Source organism: Athene noctua, chromosome 10, assembly GCF_965140245.1.
Source record: "Athene noctua chromosome 10, bAthNoc1.hap1.1, whole genome shotgun sequence".
Classification (NCBI taxonomy): domain Eukaryota; kingdom Metazoa; phylum Chordata; class Aves; order Strigiformes; family Strigidae; genus Athene; species Athene noctua.
In genome coordinates this window covers 543,670-562,370 of record NC_134046.1, presented here as the reverse complement: position 1 = coordinate 562,370, position 18,701 = coordinate 543,670, and the positions used below count along the sequence as shown (strand labels likewise).

The 18,701-nt window shown below is 59.6% G+C and overlaps 1 protein-coding gene across 3 annotated transcripts in view; it reads right to left on the bottom strand.

Annotated features, from left to right (window-relative positions):
• Positions 1–12,985, bottom strand: part of PLXND1 (plexin D1) — a 78,333-nt gene extending 65,348 nt beyond the window's left edge. For 2 of the 3 annotated variants that reach the window (XM_074914744.1, XM_074914746.1), the window contains exon 1: positions 11,551–12,985. In XM_074914744.1, coding sequence (XP_074770845.1) covers positions 11,551–12,900 — 1,350 coding nt within the window. In that variant the 5' untranslated portion in view covers positions 12,901–12,985. The remainder of the gene's footprint in view (positions 1–11,550) is intronic. The other variant, XM_074914745.1, reaches the window with a different exon arrangement.
• Positions 12,986–18,701: the final 5,716 nt, after the last annotated feature.

Below are 18,701 nucleotides of genomic sequence, written 5' to 3'. Positions count from 1 at the left end.
TTTATTTTACAGGAAAGCTTCACTCCCCCTCTCATATAAAAGTCATTCTTCCCTCTCTCTACTTTCGACCCCAGCTCTTCTCTTTCCTGTCAGCTCCTAACACTCACTCTCGGCACCTTCCCGTGGGACACTGACCTGACCCAAATGACCGAGGAATTCGGGCTTGTGTCCCTCAGGTGAGCGATGGCCGTGGGGGAAGGCAGGTGAGTGGTTCTCCTGGGCCTTGTCATCACCTTAGACCTGTTCTGCACTGCACAAGAATCACTCAGGACCCTGCATGATCGGAGGCACGAGATGCCCAGCAGCCCTGGGGGCCGCTGGTCCTGCGCTTCACTGATCTCTGAGCTTTCAGCAACAGTCGAGGGGCACAACCCTTAGAAGGTGCTTCCGGGCCAGAGCTGACCCGAGGCTGAGCCCACCAGCTCGCTGAAAGCAAACGAAAAACTGTTTTCAGTGAGTCTGCAAAGACACAAACTTCCAACCAGCTCAAGGCCGAGCCTGGGTCAGGCCAAACCGCTGCATCTAAGCAACCACATTCACCTCTGCCGCGGGCACAGACATCAAACCACCAGAGGTAAGGTTGGTGCCAAACACCAGAGGATGGTCTCAGCACCGCGTCTCATCTCAGAGGGAGAAACCCAAGCTCTGGCTGCTGCCCCAGCAGCGGCAGCCCTGGGCAGACCCCACGTACGTTTGCTCAGCTGCTGCCTGCGAGAACCCGGCGTGGAGGAAGACGTGGGTGAGTCGAAGGACGGGGGCAGGACGGGGAAGCAGTCAGTGTGCTTGAACAAACACAGGCTTCCTGCGGCCATCCATCTTCTGCCGTGCCATTCAGGTGCCGGAGGAAAGGGCTAGGTGTGTCTATAACCGGAGCCTCCCTCGGGGTGCGAGGGAGGACGTCAGAGCTCCGAGGAGTCCCCGGAGCTCCAGGCTCAGCTCCAGCATGGCTCCAAAGCCGGACGCCCGCGGCCAGGCAGCGTGACCACGCTCAGTCTCCTCTGCCACCTCCTCCTGCAGGACTCGGGGCCGTCCATCGCTCCTCACATCCCAGAGGCTGAACTGCTGGTGAAGAAAGCTGAGGGCAATGCTGACAGGAGCCTGGCAGGACACAGCCCACCCCAGAACACCTTCCCCCCAGCACAGGTCCACCTTCCTCGCCCCGCACAAGCCGGGGGTCTGGCCCACACCAGCCCATCACCCTGCGGGGAGCTGAAGCAGCACGTGTGACTGCACGGGGAACCGCTCAAAGCAGAGAAATATGAAAAAGTAGAAGTCTTTTAACTGAAATCACACATCCTTCGTGCCGCCAGGAAGACTGGTCAAGCTTATTATGTTAGCCTTCATCCTGCATTAAATACAATACTTCAGATTATACAATCAAATCCCCTGGGAACGGGCAGGCAGAGGGATTAACGAACAACAGGCTCCAAAGGGGTTGTCATAGTCAAAATAGCATGCCTTTAAGCAGCGAGAGTCTGCATGTCCTTTAAACTGACCCCCGCTGGAAAGGCGGCCGCTGGGCCCCGCTCCCCAGGGCCCAGGAGCCGAGCGGCCGAGTGCGCCTCGGCCCAAGGACACCCCCCCCCCGCTCTAAAGCTGAACTGACACGTCCCCCTCGAAACTGCGCGGAGTACGATGCCTGATTTATTCAGGCTGTACTTTCTTAGTTGCTCTTTCCTTGGGAGAGCCCCCCCTTCCACCACTCAAGCTGTGTTTCTCATTTATGTTGAGCTTTGGCTTCAGTAACCAATCTCAAACTATTCAAACTCCTTCCCACAGGGAGGAGTCCTGGGTGAACCGTGAGTTCGGCTCCACAATCTTCAGGGGTTATTTTTTTATTATTGCTACTACTAACACTTAGCACTTTACATGCTCAAAGTGCTCTGAAGGCATATCTGTGCCTTTCTGGACCGAAAAAAGCATCCATTAAAGTAACAACTTCTTACCTAACACAACTGGTCTTTTGCACGTGTCAGTTCAAATCTGCCTCATTTAGCCACAGTTTATAGTAAATGTTTTCCTGTATTTTCCTCATTAGTCCTGCTGAATCACTTAAGCTCCAAGATAATGAGCAGAACTCTACTCTTCCTTTACGCATACTCAGTAAAACCTGCCTCTGAAGGCAGCTCTGCCCCGCGCCGCCGTGCCGCCCCACGGGTACCACCGCACATCGCCCGCGCCACGGCCTCGGCGCCGCTGCCCAGAAACAAACCACTGCTTGATCCTGGTACCCGCGGAAAGGTTAAAAGAAGCCTTTAGGCTCATTCATTAACCGAGCACTCCAAACGCAGAAGCAACCAAAGCAGAAAGATGAGGCCCACGGGAGACGCGCTGCTTCCCCAGCCCACGGTGTGCCCTTCCTCCACTCTAACGCACAAGACAGAGCCCTCTGCCCTCATTCTGGGGACTGAGAAAATCCAAGTAAAGAGGTTAAACGGATGGCTATGGAAAGTGCGAAGAATGAAGGTGTGAGTGCAGGCTCCTCCAAGCTGCGGCCAGCCCTCAGGCTCACACACACCGTCTCCTCTCACAGGCAGCCCCTGTACGAACCAAGAGACGTCCTCCCGGCACCTCTGGCAGCCCTGGGCTTGGTGACTTGCCAGTACTGTATTTCTACAGCTTCGTCTTGCAGGTCCTCCCTCCCCACCCTGTCCCCCACGGTTAGGAAATTAGGATCAGCACAATAATTTCAAAATCTGTTAAAAATCAGCGGTCCTACTGGATTCAGCAACTGAACACCTCTCTTACTTGGTTAAAGTATGGAAGTCCTTCCTTGCCTCTACCACTGTATATTTTGTCTTCAAGAGCTGTAGAAACTGATGTTTCCAAAGCTGTTTGCAAAGATCCACTGAGCTTTGCAGCTTGCTATGAGACCAAATCTCAGCAAAAAATGACAGTCAGGAGATCCCAGGGATGTAACATTGCAAGCCCAGCTCCTGCCCAAAGCCTGAAACCTTCCTTCAGCAGCTCCTCTGACAGGGGCCAAGCCGCTTCCGCAGTCAGGGAGCCCCAGCAGGCCAAGGCGGACGAGCACGCTCCTGGCAGGGGGAACCCCAGGAGGAATCCACGGGATCACCCGTCCCAGCCTCCCGCCGCTCGGCTCACCCCTGGGACACGCACGAGTCCGCCAAATGAAAAAGCGCAGGGAAGAAACCATCTGCGCCAGTTGCTCTCCAGATGCGGATGCCTGTCCCCTCAAGCGGAGATTTAGCCACAATTTCCTTCCTATTTAATGACCTGCCACACTGACTGCCGAAAGCCTGGCCCGAGCCCCCTCTGCGTGAGCCAGCTCCCAGACTCGGGCCCACTGCTCTCCAAGGAACCGCATGGAACAGCACAGCAACCCCGGTCCTCTGTACCCCGAGTGAGCACCTGGGTCTATGAGATGTACTGAAGGGTGAGGGGGACTCACGAGTCAAACAGCTTTGGAAACTGCTATTTTATATTATGTTAAAACCCCCTCACCTTTCACATCTCCCCTTCTTCATCAAATGCTGCCATTATTCTGTAAATTTTTCCCAAATCTTCCTAAAAAGGTCACTCCACACACAGCCATTCTCTAGAACCCGCCAGGTTTTCGCTGGCCCCCACCAGAGATGGCTTTTGGCCACTAGCAGCTCACAGCCCACTGAATGTTGGCAGCGGTCAGCAGACGGTGGGATGAAAATCTAATAGCCAGAGGGCTTCTGCTCCAGAAGGGAGCAGTACGAAGCAGCGTAATACTTTAAACAGAGATGAGACAGAAACAGGAAGACAAGTTCCAAATTTCCTTCAAAGAATAGAGGTACATGTGTGCAAAACCCAGACTTTCAGGCAATTTTTCTTCTGGGTTAGAATCGAAAGATCTGTATTCCAGTGCTGCTTGCAACGCATAAGCTGCAGAAATCTTGTCAGAGCAACGACCCTGCAATGGTTTGGGCCCAAGACATGGGCAGCCGTGCTCCTGCCAGACTGCAGCCGTCTCTGTGAGGGTCTGGTGGCCGCAGAGCCTGTGGCTTCACTGGGGGCGAGACTTGAACTGGGGTTTGTGCCCTGGACTCGACCAGCCCCACCACGAGCCCCAGGCTGCCTCTGGTCCAGCAGCCTCTGGTCCAGTGGCACCCCCGGGAGCATGGTAACAAACCCAGAGACTGCGACCCTGGCCTCTGCCTTCAGAGGAGGGCACAGCAGAGAGGAGAAAAGCCTGAATACCCAAGTTACCCACCAGAGAAACACCCCAAGCCAATGCACTGCTCGCCCCACCCCTCGCCTGCAAGGCTCTGCTTCTCTGTAGGTCCCTTCCTCCAAAAAATGCATCCAGAACTGGAGAGGAAGGCACAGGTGCTGGCAACAGCAGATCAGCTCTGCTCGGACCACAAGCCATCCCTGCTGCTGCAGGATCCCGCAGCCCCCCTGCCCCTGCTCCTGGGGACATCCCGGTCCCAGCCCAGCGCGGGGCTGCGTGAGGAGCCGGCGTACGCTTCCCACGCGGGACAGGCCCTGCTGACACTCAGCGGGCAACGAGGCGAATCGTCATGGGCTTTGATATCAGCCCCACTCATCAGCTCACCACATCTAACAGGGGCTCGTCCAGGCTCCGTTTGATATGGGCCTTCTCGGGAGCGAGCCGTCCCACGCCCCCGCCGGCCTCGCTCCGCCGGAGCGGCGGCTGCCAGCAGAGCTGCTCTCCAGATGTTGGAAATCAGCACTGCTCCCTCTGCTCAAAAATGTCAATAAATTCTACCGGTCTCTCCAAGTGGGAGAGTGCCGTAGACAGTCTGCCACCTCCTCCACTTGCTGCGAGGCGTTAGAGCCCAACTCGAAAAGAAAATAAGGATTTGCAATCATTTCCTTACCAACCCAACAGAAAACAAAATAAAATAGAAAAAAAAAAATAGGGAAGCGAAGTGGATTGCTCCTGCAGATGCACACGGGACCTCAACTGCAATCCTGACGCTGTCACCGCTCTGATCAACGCCAGGGCATGGGGCGGGGGTCTCTGATCACCCAACGCCTCCCGTGGGAAAGGGGCAGCCCCCTCCCGGGCACAGCCCGCTGCGCTCTACCACGGCTTCACCACACAAACGCAGCCGTGAGCGGACGGCCGGGGCAGCAGCAACGCCACAGCCACGGCCCCGCCGCCCCTTGCACGAGGGGCACGGCATGGGCGGGCAGCCCCCCCCGAACGCCGACCCCTCCGTCACCTCCTGGGTGCAGAGGAGCTGTCACACGCAGCCCCACACCGGGGCAGGAGCCAGGGCGGGGAGGCGCGGTGCTGCTCAGGGGGTTCTAATTGATTGTTTCCAACCGCCCCTGGTTCCAGCTTGCCCCGTGTTTGCACTAAATTACCGCGGCCAGGGGCTCAGACCTATCGTGTTTCCACCGACTTGCTGGCAGAGGTCATCAGACCAGGATATCACAACGGTGCAGTTTTAATAGGCACCTACGGGGATTTACGCTGCACAGCGAGGTGCTGTTACAGCATCCCCAGGCCACACCTCTTAGGCGCCTTATTCACCCCTCCGGGTGCCCTCAGCCCCACCAATCTTCTCTCTCCATCGCTAAAACAGACTTTGAAAAATCCGATAAAAGATGGCAAATCCCTTCCTTTCCACCCACCGAGATCCCCACAGCCTGGGGTCACACCCACTGGGGCTCCCGGGGAGCAGGTTCATGTTCACACGTGGGAGCAAAACTCCTGCCCTGGAAAATGTCTGGGGCTACACAACCAGAGGTGATTACACCCCTGAATGAAGGGGCTGCTGCGCCCCTGTACGACCGTGTGAGCACCCCCAGCGTCCTCCCAGCCCTGATGCACCCCCACATGCAACACTGGACTGGGCCAAAGTTATCCTTTTCCTGTTTTCCATCTAAACCATTATTTAGTTACAGGAGATTTGATGAGCTCAACGGATCAAAATTAGTGTGCCGAGCTACTGAGAGTGCCGAGGTCTGTGCAGCTGGCTGTGGTTATGGCTCTCCAGAAACCCAAGGGGTGGCTCTGCCCCCCCTCTGCCAAGGGACCTAGTGCCCACCTGGCCCGGCCGGCTCACTCCAGCCGGCAGCGCGGCCGCTTTGCCACAGCCAGGAGCCGTTGGCTGTTCTCTCACCTAAAGCAGCACAAGTTCTGGTTTCCAGGCACAGAAACTTCTGCCACTTTGACCGCATTTCCCTTCACAGTTTGGGATCTATTGGAGCTTGAGAGGCAAAGCAGGGGCAAGTCCCAGGCCCCAGGCAGGTGTGTTCCCACCACCCACCTTCGTTGGGGAGGCACCGACCCGCTCCCCAGGGGACTCCCCTGCTCGGAAGCAGCAAAGCTCCGGGCGCAGGCAGCCCACAGAGCCCAGCCTGCCTGCCTAGGAAGGCTGGGATTTACACGGCTCTTGCTCTCCGCTCCCGCTGCCTGCCTGTGCCCTGACAGCAAGCAGAAGGTCGCGTTTCCACATAAATTCCCACAGCAGCATACCCAAGAGCTGGCCACAACGCCAGGTGAGAGACACAGCAGGTACGCAGGACCTGGGGCTGGGTCCGAAGTCTTGCACAGCTCGGGCTTGAACCTCTCGTCGGGGCGGACCAGTCCTGGGCACCCGTCCCTCGGACACTGACCCCCCACTGCTGGTAGAACAACAGCCAGAAGCACAACGGACACGGGAAACAAAAGCGTGAGGCAGCTCCGCAGAAACGGGGCGTTTGCACCTTCAGGTGCTGCTGGCAACTCCAGACACAGCGTGTGCGGTGAAGAGCAGAAATTAAGTCTGCTACAAGAACTCCTGCCTCATTTTAATGTACAAATTAAGTGTAAATTCCCAGTTTCCTTTCTGTGGCTAATCCTCCAGATTTACTTGAGTAGATGTAAGGTTAGAGCACATTTATTTTCATGTTTGGAATTTCTAAATTAGTATAAACCAGGACTTCAAAGTAATTTGGCTCCTATAAAACCCAATCCCATGGAGATGCCACAGTATATTTGGACAGTAAGTAGATGCTTTGTCATATTCCCACGTGTATATGAGGGTTTTTTTCTTTGAGAACATTTTCTGACTGGTTTGAAACCACATTTCCATGCCCAGGCATACATATATACTGAGACTGTTTACACAGTCTACCCAAGGAGTTCGTTTTATTTAACAACCCGTTATAGTAAAACTCACTGGTGGGTATCTCATCATTACACCACAAAACACTGTGCTCAGTGAGCATGCAGGATCTGACACAAAGCCACAAGAGCCAGAAACTTGAGAATTAATGCTGAAACAATCATTATCCCATGCCGCCGAGCCCATGTTTTTCAGCATAGGAAACAAACTGGATTTTCAGCCTTTTTTGAGTTGCAGACCCCAAAACATTTCCCAGGAGAGATGCAGATCCCTGGCTAGCAAGTCTAAGTCTAATGAATACAAGTCTGCTCCCCCTAGTTAGCTCCCTGGGAGTTTTCAGAGGGAGAGCGTGGGGCTCGGCGCAGAAACCACAGAAGACAAGGAGTCCGGCGCAGCTGGGAGTGTGGGATGGGGTTACCAGCTCAGCTTTCCCTCCAGTGTCTTTGTTCGTCACGTGGGGCGTTTTATTTTCTGTTAAACTCAGACTCCCACGTCAGCCACCGCTCAGACGCCCGGAGCGGGAAGCCTTGTAGGGCTGCCTGGAGATCCACGTGCGCTCACCCTTCCGCTGCGGCCGTGGCCGGCAGAGCGGGGCCGGGGCTGCCGGTGGCCACCCTCATCCCCTGCCCAGAGGCAGCTGCCCGCTGCAGCGGCACCAAGGGGCCCGCTCACGTCCCCCTGCCCCGAACACCGCACCAAGAGACAGGGCGGTGGGGAGAGGATGCCGGGGGGTCACCGGGCCGGGCCGCGGCGCCGAGAGGGAAGGCGTGGGGACCCCCCTGCGCGGCCGCTGCTCCGGGGCCAGTGGGACCCGGGTGGGCTCCTGCCTGCTCTGCTCTCACAAGGGCGCGCGGCAGCTGCGCCGCGGCCCAGGCACGCAGCCGGCGGCGACCTTCAGACCCACTGGGCCACAGTCCTGCTGGGGCAGCATACTCCAAATATGAAGTAAACCCACGCAGTGTCCTTGGGATTTGATAAGCTCCGTCAGCGCGTTGCTGCAGATGACATTAAAGACGGTCTGCCACAGAGAGCTCGCGCTCCTCTCCCAGGGACCGGGGTCCAAATTCCACCCAGGCTTCAAGTGGGCAAAATGCAGCAGTGACTCTGTGCGAGTATTTCATTTTAACTGCATGTGTTACAAAGACAGCCCAGTATTTGACACAAAATTCATTATAAAATGCTATTTCTGTTGAGGGAAGCAATCCTAGAGCTCACCCACTCACTCTTGGTACAAGAACCCAATCAAACTAAATCCTTCCCTAATACATCCTCCTTCCCTAAGCTGCCGCTGCGAATTCACCTCCTCGGTAAATGGCTTTTCGGTGGCACTCATGGAGAGCCACCAGCCAGCCTCCGCTCCTGACCCAGACCACACTCCTCTGCATTATCTCCACGTCTCACAAAGCCGTTAAGCATGTGCTTAATTGCAAGTTAGCGCTTCCACCACGTTCCCAGGCCGAGCTGGTGACTGCTCTGGCCCGGTGCTGGGGACACAGGTCACACAGCAGAGACATGCTGTCCCCAGGTCCGCCAGCCCCGTCCGCCCTCGCCAGCCCCTGAACGGCCGCTCCCACGCCGTCACCGCCGGAGCCAACAAGCAACTGCCACCACATCTCGGGAGCGCTCCCCTGCACGGGGACGGAGCCTGTCCACCCACACCCCATCGTGAGGCTGAGGGGTACCGAGCCCGGCCCCTCCCCGCCGAGCGCCGCCGCAGCGGTGCCGTGGGGACGGCCGGTGTGCCAAGGGCCTGCTCCCCAAACCCATCACCGGCGGCCGAGCGCCGCAGCTCCCTGGCTGAGTCACAGCAAGTGCTGCAGGAGAGGAGCATTCAATTAGACAGAAGAGCACACAAGGGGGCAATGATTTTCCTTTCACACCGCATTACGTCTAACAGCCCGTGCTCCGTGTTTGTAACAACCGACTACTTCACCCGAACGTGCGCTCGGAGTGAATCAGGCCATCGTTAAGTTTTTATTTTTTCTTCCAGAAGGAGCTTAAAACCCAACCACCTAGTCCACCAGGAGAACTAACGAACCACACGTTTGGTAATACCGGAGCACCCATCAGTGATGTACTGGCAAAAGAAAATCCAGAAACCCACTAACGGATGGAGAAGCGAAGCTCATAATGGGAAGACAGATAGATGCTGATCTGCCCCACCAAAACAGCTGCTGCTTTAATACATCTTCCTGCTGCGTTCCCAGGGCTGGGACACAAAGTGTGTTAGAGTATTTCATTGTCTTGAAGGTGGAAACTGATGTTAGGTTTCTGCAGTACAAAGAACCACAGTACTGCTACTCTTGACACTGCCACTATGGGACTTGGAAACAAAACCAGCTTGTTAACTTGTTGACAATTCTAATGATTAAGTAAAAGGAAAAAAAAAAAAAAGAAAGGCTCTCCTGACTGGTAGGAAGGCTTCCCAGCAGGCTTGGTCAGCTGTTTTAGAGGGATGCTTCAAATAAATGGGAAGTGTAGAAATATTAGGCATGAACGAGTGTTAATGGTACACTTCATTTATATCCTGCTGTACTTGACATCAAAGGATCTCGCAGCAGCTTTGCAAATGCAATCTTGGGCTACACGTGAGTTAGGTTTCTGAGTAACAGTAATAAATACAGAAGTATGCAGCAAATCGGGCAACTGAGGCACGGAGGGTTAAATGACAGGTTCAAGGTCAGTGACACAGCAGCAGTGTCACTCAGGACTAGAAGCCGGTTTTCCCTGCATCCCAATATCCCCACCAGCCACGCTGCTGTCACCACATGAACACATTCTCTCGCAGCCCCATCTCCCCACCATGGCAAACACAGAGGGTTTCTACCGACATGTGTAGGATCGGCGCAGCCCAGCGAGTCCCAGCTTGCTCCTCTGAACCTCCCGCCCTCCTCGCTCACCCCCCCAGGAACGCGCCCGTGCTCCGCAGAGCGTCCCTGCCGCACCGGCAACGCGCTCCCGGCGCCCCCCTCGCCCCTCTCACCCACCCCGGGAGAAGGGCTGATCCCCGGGACACGCTGCGCAGCCCAGCGGCCTTACGGGCCAGACCCAAAGCCAGAGTGAAACCTCATTTCTGCGCCGAGGCTCCCCGGAGTCACCAGAGATCAGTTCTCTGAACACCCAGCTGGGTAGAGCTGGCGATACATTCAACACTGACAGACTGGTGTTAGCCCTGACTATTTTCTTCGCTCCACAGAAAAGCCCAACAGCTTCCCAGGAGCCCTGGGGAAGCTCAAGGGAAGCGGGTGTCCGTCTGCTCTTGACCTTCAGTCACAGGCAGGCTGTTAACTCCCCCAGCACCCCCAGAACGCCTCCCCCCGACCCGCCTGGCAGAGACGGCTCCATCCTGCCAGGGCCGAGGGGCTGACTCGCAGGGGCGCTGAGCCTCGGCCACAGCCCGCAAGGACCGCGGGTGCCTTCCCGTCCCGCAAAGAGGATCCTGACTCCCGCGACGCCCCTGAGCGCCGTGACCATGCCAAGGCTTCGGCACTGGGCTCCCGCTGCTCAGCGCACCCAGCCTTTGTGGAATTAACTCCAAAAGCCAGGACAACTCCCAGATTTCCCGCTGTCGGGCAGTTTGTACTTCGCCACCAGGGAAAAACTATTCAACTTTGCTGGAGCAGGTCTATGAGCCAGTGCATTAAGACTAGATATTTTAACGCGGCGTGGAGATGCCACGCTAAACACTTCGGTTACCATGGGAAACCTTTCTCTCTTTGCCACTGGCATTGCACGGGGAAGCCCAAGCCCAAACGCTCGATCTTGCCTTTGAAACCAAACAGATGTTTTTACGATCTCTGATGGAGCCGAGTTACGCATCCTTCCCAGAGGAAGGGAAAAATGCAGTGTTACAGCAGCCCTTTTTTCCTTCTTTTTCTCCCCAAGCATCGCGTATCTTTAGTGAAAGGGAAACCAGGCGTCTTTATCCCGCACTAACGTTTACGGCCACTCGGCAACAAATTGTGACAATGGCAAAGTTTTACCCCGAAACAAGGCGGCCTGTGTGTGCGTGTCCCCCGGCCGCGGGGACAGGGGACACTCCCCGGGGGACAGCGCGCCCGGGGCCACCGCGGCTGCGGCGACAGCGCCGGGGGACATCGGGGTCCCCCGGCAGACGGGGGGGGACTCCCCCCCAACAGACGCGCGTCTCTCCGGCGGGTCCGAGCGTTGGCTGCGGGGGGAGCGGCCGGGACCCGGCGGCGGGAGCCGGTGTGACAGGGGGCGGCGGGGGCGAAGGGGTGAGGGGGGGGCGGGGGAGTGCCGCGGGGGGCGAGGGGGCAGCGGGTCGCACCCCTCCGGCCGCGGGACGCGCTCCCGCCCGGGGGAGGCGGCGGCAGCAGCGGCCGGGCCGGGGCTGGACGGGCCGGGACTGGACGGGACTGGACGGGACGGGCCGGTCCCGGCCGCTGCCTCCCGCGCCCCCCGCCCCGCCCCGCTCCCCCCGGCCCGGCAGGTGCCCGCCGCCCGCCCGTACCTGGATGTTCCTCTTCTCGCAGGCCGGGCCGGTGCCCTGCACCACGCTGTCCAGCACGGTGACCATGCCGGCGCCCGGGCTGACGAAGCAGGAGTTGCGGGCGGCCCGGATCGTCTCCTCGATCTCGGCGAAGCGGAAGACGCAGAGCGCGGACTGCGGCCGCCCCCCCCCGCCGCCGCCGCCGCCCGCCCCGGCCCCGGCCGCGGCCCCGGCCCGCTCGAAGACGCCGAAGAGCAGCTCCTCGGCGGGCGGCGGGGCCGGGGCGGCGGGGCCGCTCCAGGCCGCCCGCGCCGGGAAGACGGAGACGAGGCGGGTGAAGGCGTCGTTGGCCCCGCCGCAGCGCAGCCCCAGCTGGATGTAGGACTCGGTCAGCTTCTTGGTCTCGCCGCTGCCGTTGAGGGTGGCCTCGGCCGCCTCGCCCAGGCAGATGCGGGCCAGCAGGCTGTGCGAGGGGCTCTCCTTGTCGCCCGCGTTGGCCTCGCTGTTGAGCGCCAGGTAGGCGTAGGGGCGGCGGGCGGGCTGCAGGAAGGCGCGGACGAAGCTGAGCTTGTGCCGCGCCTTGTCGCCCTGCTTGATCTTGAAGATGTTGTCGTCGGAGGGGTTGATGTCGAAGGTGAAGAGCTTGGCCAGGTCGCCGCGGGCGTTGAGGGCGCGGATGGCGATCTCGGGCGTGTTCTCGAAGCGGTGGTCCTCCAGGCTGCGGTTGCGGGGGAAGAAGGGGCTGCCGAAGCCCGTGTAGGTGGCGGCCACCAGCAGCCGCGCCCCGCCGCCGCCGCGGCGCAGCACCAGCCCCACGGTGGAGGCGTTGGGGTGGTTGGCCGCCACGTTCAGCATGCTGGGGAAGACGGTGACCGGGTCGCTGCCGCCCGGCGGGAAGCGCACGGCCACCGCCGAGATGTTGGCCATGCTGCGCAGCTGGCACAGCCCCTGGTAGATGGAGCCGCAGACGACGAGGACGCCCTGCTCGGGGTCGGGCTGCAGGATCTTGTTGTAGTTGTTGGTGAGCACCTTGGGGTGCTCGCAGGAGGCCTGCGGCAGCTGCGGAGCGTGGCAGAGCGGGCTGTCCAGCACCGGCCCCACCGCCGCCTCCGCCTCCAGCGCCAGCTCGCCCCCCGACAGCTGGAAGAGCCGGTTGACGGCCGCCAGGTAGACGCGGGACCCGGGGCCGTCCAGGGCGAAGTTGTTGGTGGGGGTGGGCGAGAGGAACTTGCGCTGCACCTCCAGGCCGGCGGCGCGGCCGGGCAGCAGCAGCGGCGGCAGCAGCAGCAGCAGCAGCAGCAGCAGCGGCGGGAGCAGCGCGGGGGGCCGCGGCTCAGCGCCCGCCGGGGCGGCCGGGGCAGCCGGAGCCATCCCGCCGCCGCTCCGCAGAGTGCATCAGCGCCCGGCCGGGCGGCGGGAGGGGCCGGGCCGCGGGGCCGCTTCCTGCGGAGGCAGCGCGCCCGCCGCCGAGCCAGGCCCGCGGGAAGTGGCGGGTGTGCGCGGCGCTGCGCGGCGGGGGGCGGAGGGGCGCGCTCACGGCCGCGCCGCGCCTCCCCCCTCCCTCCCTCCGCCCGCCCCCGCCCCCCCGCCGCCGCTCGCTGGGGCTCGGTGCGGGATGAAGTTACCGGCGTTCGGCCGCGCACCACCGCCCCCCGCTTCGCCTTTTCGAGCGGGGCGGGCAGGGGGGCGGGGGAAGAAGCACTTTCCCAGCTGCGGAACAGCAGGGCGAGCCGGCACAGGCGGCGCCCCCGCACCCCCCCCCGGTGTCCGCCGGGCCCGGGGCGGGAGGCGAGGGAGCGGCGGTGGGACCGGCCGCCCCCGGGGCCGGCAGCGCCTGGAGCGGACACACGCGCCGAGCACGTAAGCGGGGGGGGCGGGTTGGGGTGTCCCCCCGGGCGTCGTGTCCCCCCCCGCCGGGGGCTGCCGGGCCCGTCCCGCCCGGGCGGCCGCTCCTCGCGGGCTGCGCGCTTGGTGGGACCGGGGCGGGTGGGGGAGTTCGGGGGTGTCAGCGCGGCCCCGTTGCACCGCCCGCCACGGCTACGGGCTCGGGTCTCCCGCCGGTCCCGCTGCCGCCCGTCCCGGAGGGGGGGCAGCTCCCGGTGGACCGGGGCGGGGGCCGCCGCCGGGCTCCTCCCCCGGGGAGGCTTTGGCCGCACGACTCGCCAACAGCGGAGTTCAAAAACCGGGATCGTGCATCTCCTCTGCCCTCCATCGGGCTCTTTCTTAACTGTGGAGGAAAAAAAAAAAAAAACAAAAAAAAAACCTCAACCAAAAACCGCAGAGAAAGGAGTGATGATATTCCCAAATGGAATCCGCGGCGGGGGGCGCAGCCCCTGACCCACCGCCCCGCCGCGGGAACGCTGCACCTGCGGGGTGAGGGCTCCGGGCACAGCCCCTGCGCCGCCCTCAGCCCCGCCGGGTGGGGGGCCCTGGGCGGGCCGGGGTCGGTCCCGGGCGGGGCCCTGCCCACGGCCACGTCTGCCCGGGCAGGGTGTCCCCGCAGCCCGAGGGAGAGGCCCTGGGCCCTTGCCCAGAGCAGCGCCTGCCCCCTGCCTCGCCGTCGCGGGGCGCGGCCGGAGGCCCCGAGCGCACCAGGAGGGACCCGACGGCTTGGGCCCCCGCGAGAGGGGTCACGGCGATGCCCTGGCCGTGGGCTCAGCGGGTGCGGGCGCCTCGAGGCGAAGCCGTGGCAGCGCTGGCGGCCGAGAGGGGGTTTTGGGGCGCGGGCGCAGCACCCTCGCCTCAAGCCCGCGTTCCCGCTGGGAGCGGAGACCCAGCCCGAGCACCCGCTCGGCCCAGGGGAGCAAAGCAAGCTCGTAGGCTCGGTCCCACCGGCAGCACACCGGCGTAACGGCCGAGTCCCCGGTGAGGGCTGAGCCCGGAGGCACCTCGCCACCCAGGAGACGCTCCGCGGGCGAGCCCTGGTTGTCCTCCCTCTCCCTCAGCTCTGCCCCGCTGCCCTACCCCGTTCTCGCGGCCTGTGGCTTCGTTTATACAAAACGTGTTAGCGGGGGCTGATGAGGGTTCTGCACAAGTCCTGTTCCGGAGAGAAAAATCCTCTGTTGTTGTCCAATCTCATTTCTACACCTGCCAATTTTCCTCTCCCCCTTTCTGTCCTCCTCGCCCTCTTCAGAGCACTAATTAATACACAACTGCCTCGGCCACACCGCGTCCACCGAAAATGTGCACTGAATTAAATGCTGTGCTTTCATGCTATCTAACTCATTGTCTCTGCTAATCATATCCTTAATTAATAGAGTTATTAGCTGTTTTTAAATGTGGAACTCCCAGTTGTTGTTGTTGCATTTTTTTTTTAAACTACGTTAGCAATTTTTAAATGTGATCATGTCTTTAATTGCACAGAAATAAACCCCCATGATCCCAAACCCTTAATCTGCCTATTTTAGGATTTCTTATGGCTGCTTACCCTGATAGTAGAACATCTTCCATGTGAAATCAGGCTTTTGAGGCATATCAAATTAGGTTCCAGATTACAGTCAGTTAAAAAAAAAAAAAAAATAGGCCAAAGAACATTGAAAAATGTGTGACTTACCCAAAGGTATCCAGTACTGGCTTTGTCAGAAAAAATCCCCCAGGAGCTCTGACTCCCATTTCCTATGCCAAGCAGTTATCTACACTGATACAATTAAAGCTGAAATATTTGTGGTATTGAAGGATTATTTGACAAAGATTTTTATTGTTGTTGTTAGGAAACAATCCTCTGGTAAGATGCTTTGAGGGGAATATTTTCCAGAAATGATTTCCCACCCCTATTATCTGGGCTGTTAGAAGCTCCAGTGAGTATTTCAGAGTAATGGTCCTAATGGAGCAATAGAGGTTTTTAAATCTCTCATACACAGATCTCGCCATTACTTTTTGTTCAGGAAGAAAAAAAATGTCAAAATTAAACCACATGCCTCTTGCCATAGACCATCACCCCTCTGCCAAAATCCCTTCCCTTTTGACTCCTGCCCGGGTTGAAAGATAACAGCCTTTCAGACATCTCTGTGAGGGAGAGGGGCTGTGTGCACAAGAACTCAAAAACACTTTAATTATTAATAAATATATTTACACGAGAACAGTTTCCCTTTAGGGGAAACATGAGTTACTCATGCAATTACTCAGGTTATATTGACTCAACACTGTCAAAAACCAGGATCTAATCACTTTAATACAGGGAGGGTAAACATCTATTTATTTAGTGGGGTTTATCTGCAAGGTGCCCATAAAGCGCTCCCTGGATTTGGGAAGGAATTTCGCCCTCGCACGCCGCGCCGGCCGGGTTTGACTCGGCATCGCTCGGCTCACGGGGCGGCTGCCGGCGGGGAGGCTCTGCCTAGGGACGGGCGTGCGGGACCCCCGGAGACCCCGCGCCGAGGAACCTGGCACCTGGGACAAGAGCAACGCTCCCCGTGCCTCTGTCCGTGGCAGCGCCCCCCCCCCTCCCCACAGGGCCCCACCAGGGCCGAGCCCCAGAAACCAGCCCCACAGGGGAAAGCCAAGTGCTGCGGGGAGAGCCCCGGCTGCCGCCGTGCAGCAGGTCCGAGGGGCCTCTGCTCGGGCCCGGGCAGCCAGTCCTCTTGGTTTTCCATCTCCCTCGCTCTGTGCCTCTCACTGTGCTATTTGGGTCATTTTCTACACGATTGCAGAGCGGATTGGCAGGACACCACAAGGTGCATTCACAAACGCGTAGCAGACACGTGGTTTGAATCCTTTTGGCCGCACTCTTTCCCTCTCAGAAACCCATACTGATGGAAAATGGCCACTGAATAGCTGTACTGGGCCAGAGCAGGGGGCCGGCTCCCCTTCCCCGTCCTGAGAGAGGCCACCAGCAGATATCCGAGAGAGGAGGGCAAGAGGTAGGCGAGAGCGGAGCAGTCCCGCTTGGCCTCCACTGGCCAAGCCCAGAGCTGGCCGGGACGAGCTCTCCCTGGAGCAGCGTTTCCGAAGGGAGAGGAGCCGCACAGCAGGGCAATGCAAGGGGAGCTGAGGAGGAGCTGAGAAGCACTTGGACACAGAGAAATCACTGCCTGAACTGTCCCCGGATCACCACACGCACCTGACGCTCTCCAGCCCTGCCTCTGCCCGGCCGGTTGTCAGGGTCCGTCGGGCTGGATGCAGCAGCGAAGCGCTCGCTGAGGCACTTCAATGTCAGAGGGCTTGGGACTAGTTGATGAGCAACCTCGGTGTGGTTTGGGTGAGCGTGGACCGAGTCCCTGCTTTACTGTCATTACTCTGTACCGGGGGCGCCGCTCACAGAGGAGGCCAGATTGTCGTTACTGTTATTACCAATGATTTAGCGCGCTGGGAGTCTGCTAGGTGCTTAGCAGAAAGATTAAGGCAAGGTTGCTTCCCAAACGTCCCTTAATGTAAACACACGCTCCGGTGTGGTCTCAGGCCCCGCGGCGAATGGCTGTAGCAGGACTGGCAGGGGCCCAGCACGCTCCGCTGCCATCCTGCTGCCGGCCCGCAGCCCCGCTCTGAGCAAGGGGGAGGGGGATTTATGGGGACCTGAGGCACTTTCTGAGTAAAACCCCCTTTTTTTCCTCAAGCCTCTTTGTTTTCAAAGCTGAGCCTTTCCCAGCGTAATACAGAGCACTGCTCCCTTCCGAGTATGTAATGCAGTCGTAACCTTGTCTGCAGCGTGCAGCCGGCTGACGTGTTCACCATGAGGGATTCGCCTCCAGAGAGGAGCCGTGCAGACAGAGGTTGTGAGCATGAAAAGGTCTCCTTCTGGGTTAATGACAGATTCGGGGCTGGTGAAAGTTCACACACACAATAATGGCAGGATTTTCCAGACGAGGAGGTTTATCACAAGCCAATAAAAAAACGTGTCTTTTGTAGGCTGTGCTGTGGTTTGACCCGGGCGCTGCGCGTGGAAAGGAGAGCTCTCACCGTCCAGGCCCTCAGCTGCGATGTGAAAGCAGCAGGTTCCCCACCTTCCCGCAGGTCTCCTTGGTGACCTGTTGCTTTTATTTTCCTTGGAGGCTTAGGAAGGGTTCAGCACTCATTCCCCCCAGCTTCGCACCAGTCAGGGCTGGAAACACGGCTGGTGAGCTCGGACACATCTCCAGCTCTGCTCTGCGGGAAATTCAGCAGGTGCTGGGGCTGGTGGCCGGATGAAGACAGAGTCCCCTGCAGCCCCAGCCGCGCCACACCAAGGGTCCCTCGTCCACTCCTGCCCCGTACCAGCGCAGGCCGCGGGGCGTCGCAGGCGGCGGCGCTGAGCACGGCAGAGTAAGGCCCCTTCTTTGGCTGCGCCCCGAGGGCGTTTCTTGCCGATGATCAGACTCAGTGTGACTACGGGGTAAAGAAGGGTTTCATCCTCGAAACCTTCATCCTCCATCTATCCCTGAGCCCTGCTCAGCCCTCCGGGGAAGCTGAGGAACGCGGCACCGCTCCGAGCCTCCAAGGGCTGTCAGACAGAGGCTGTTTCAGGACCGAGCACCTGACTGACGTCCTGCGCGGGCGGCACAGGCGTGTTCCCCGAGCACAGAGGCGGGCGGACACGAGCCCCCAGCACCCCGGCGCACAGGCCCTGCTTTGCAGGTCCCACCCCAGGCCGCTGGGGCCGGGCTGCTGCTCCCCAGCAGGTCTCCGGAGCCGCAGCCGCCGCTGCCCAGCTCGTGCCGCTCGCCGCAGCCGTGCCCCACGCTCACGCCGCAGGGAAGCAGCCGTGCTGGCGCAGTCGCTGCGGGCAGCGGTGGTTTTAGCACCGTTTTGCCTGGAGTAGCTGGGCAGGGCCTTGCTAAGCCCCCCCGTGCCGCAGGCCCCTGCCCGCCCCCAGCGGGAGCGGCAGCAGGGCCCGACACAACAGGCCCGGTCTGCGTCAGGCCCCGCGCGCCTTGACGCCGCTCCAGCGGTGTAGGATGCAGAACTTGGCTCCCAGCAAAGGAAGCGAATGCAACATAAAGCAGAGCATCCCCTCGTGGGATTCACAGCGGGGGCCATGCTGATTGTTCAAAACAAAGCATGGCTGCGCTGGAAGCGTGCCTGGTTTTTACCCCGGGATTCACACATGAAGGCCCGAGCTGACCCAAACAGCAAAGCCCTGCAATAACAACCCGCGAGGCTGATCCTACAAGCTTTGTTCTAACATCCTCCACAAAAGCCTGGAGGAAGTTTTTCCTTATGAAGTCAGGCAGGATCGTGCCGCACTCTTTGCAATATGC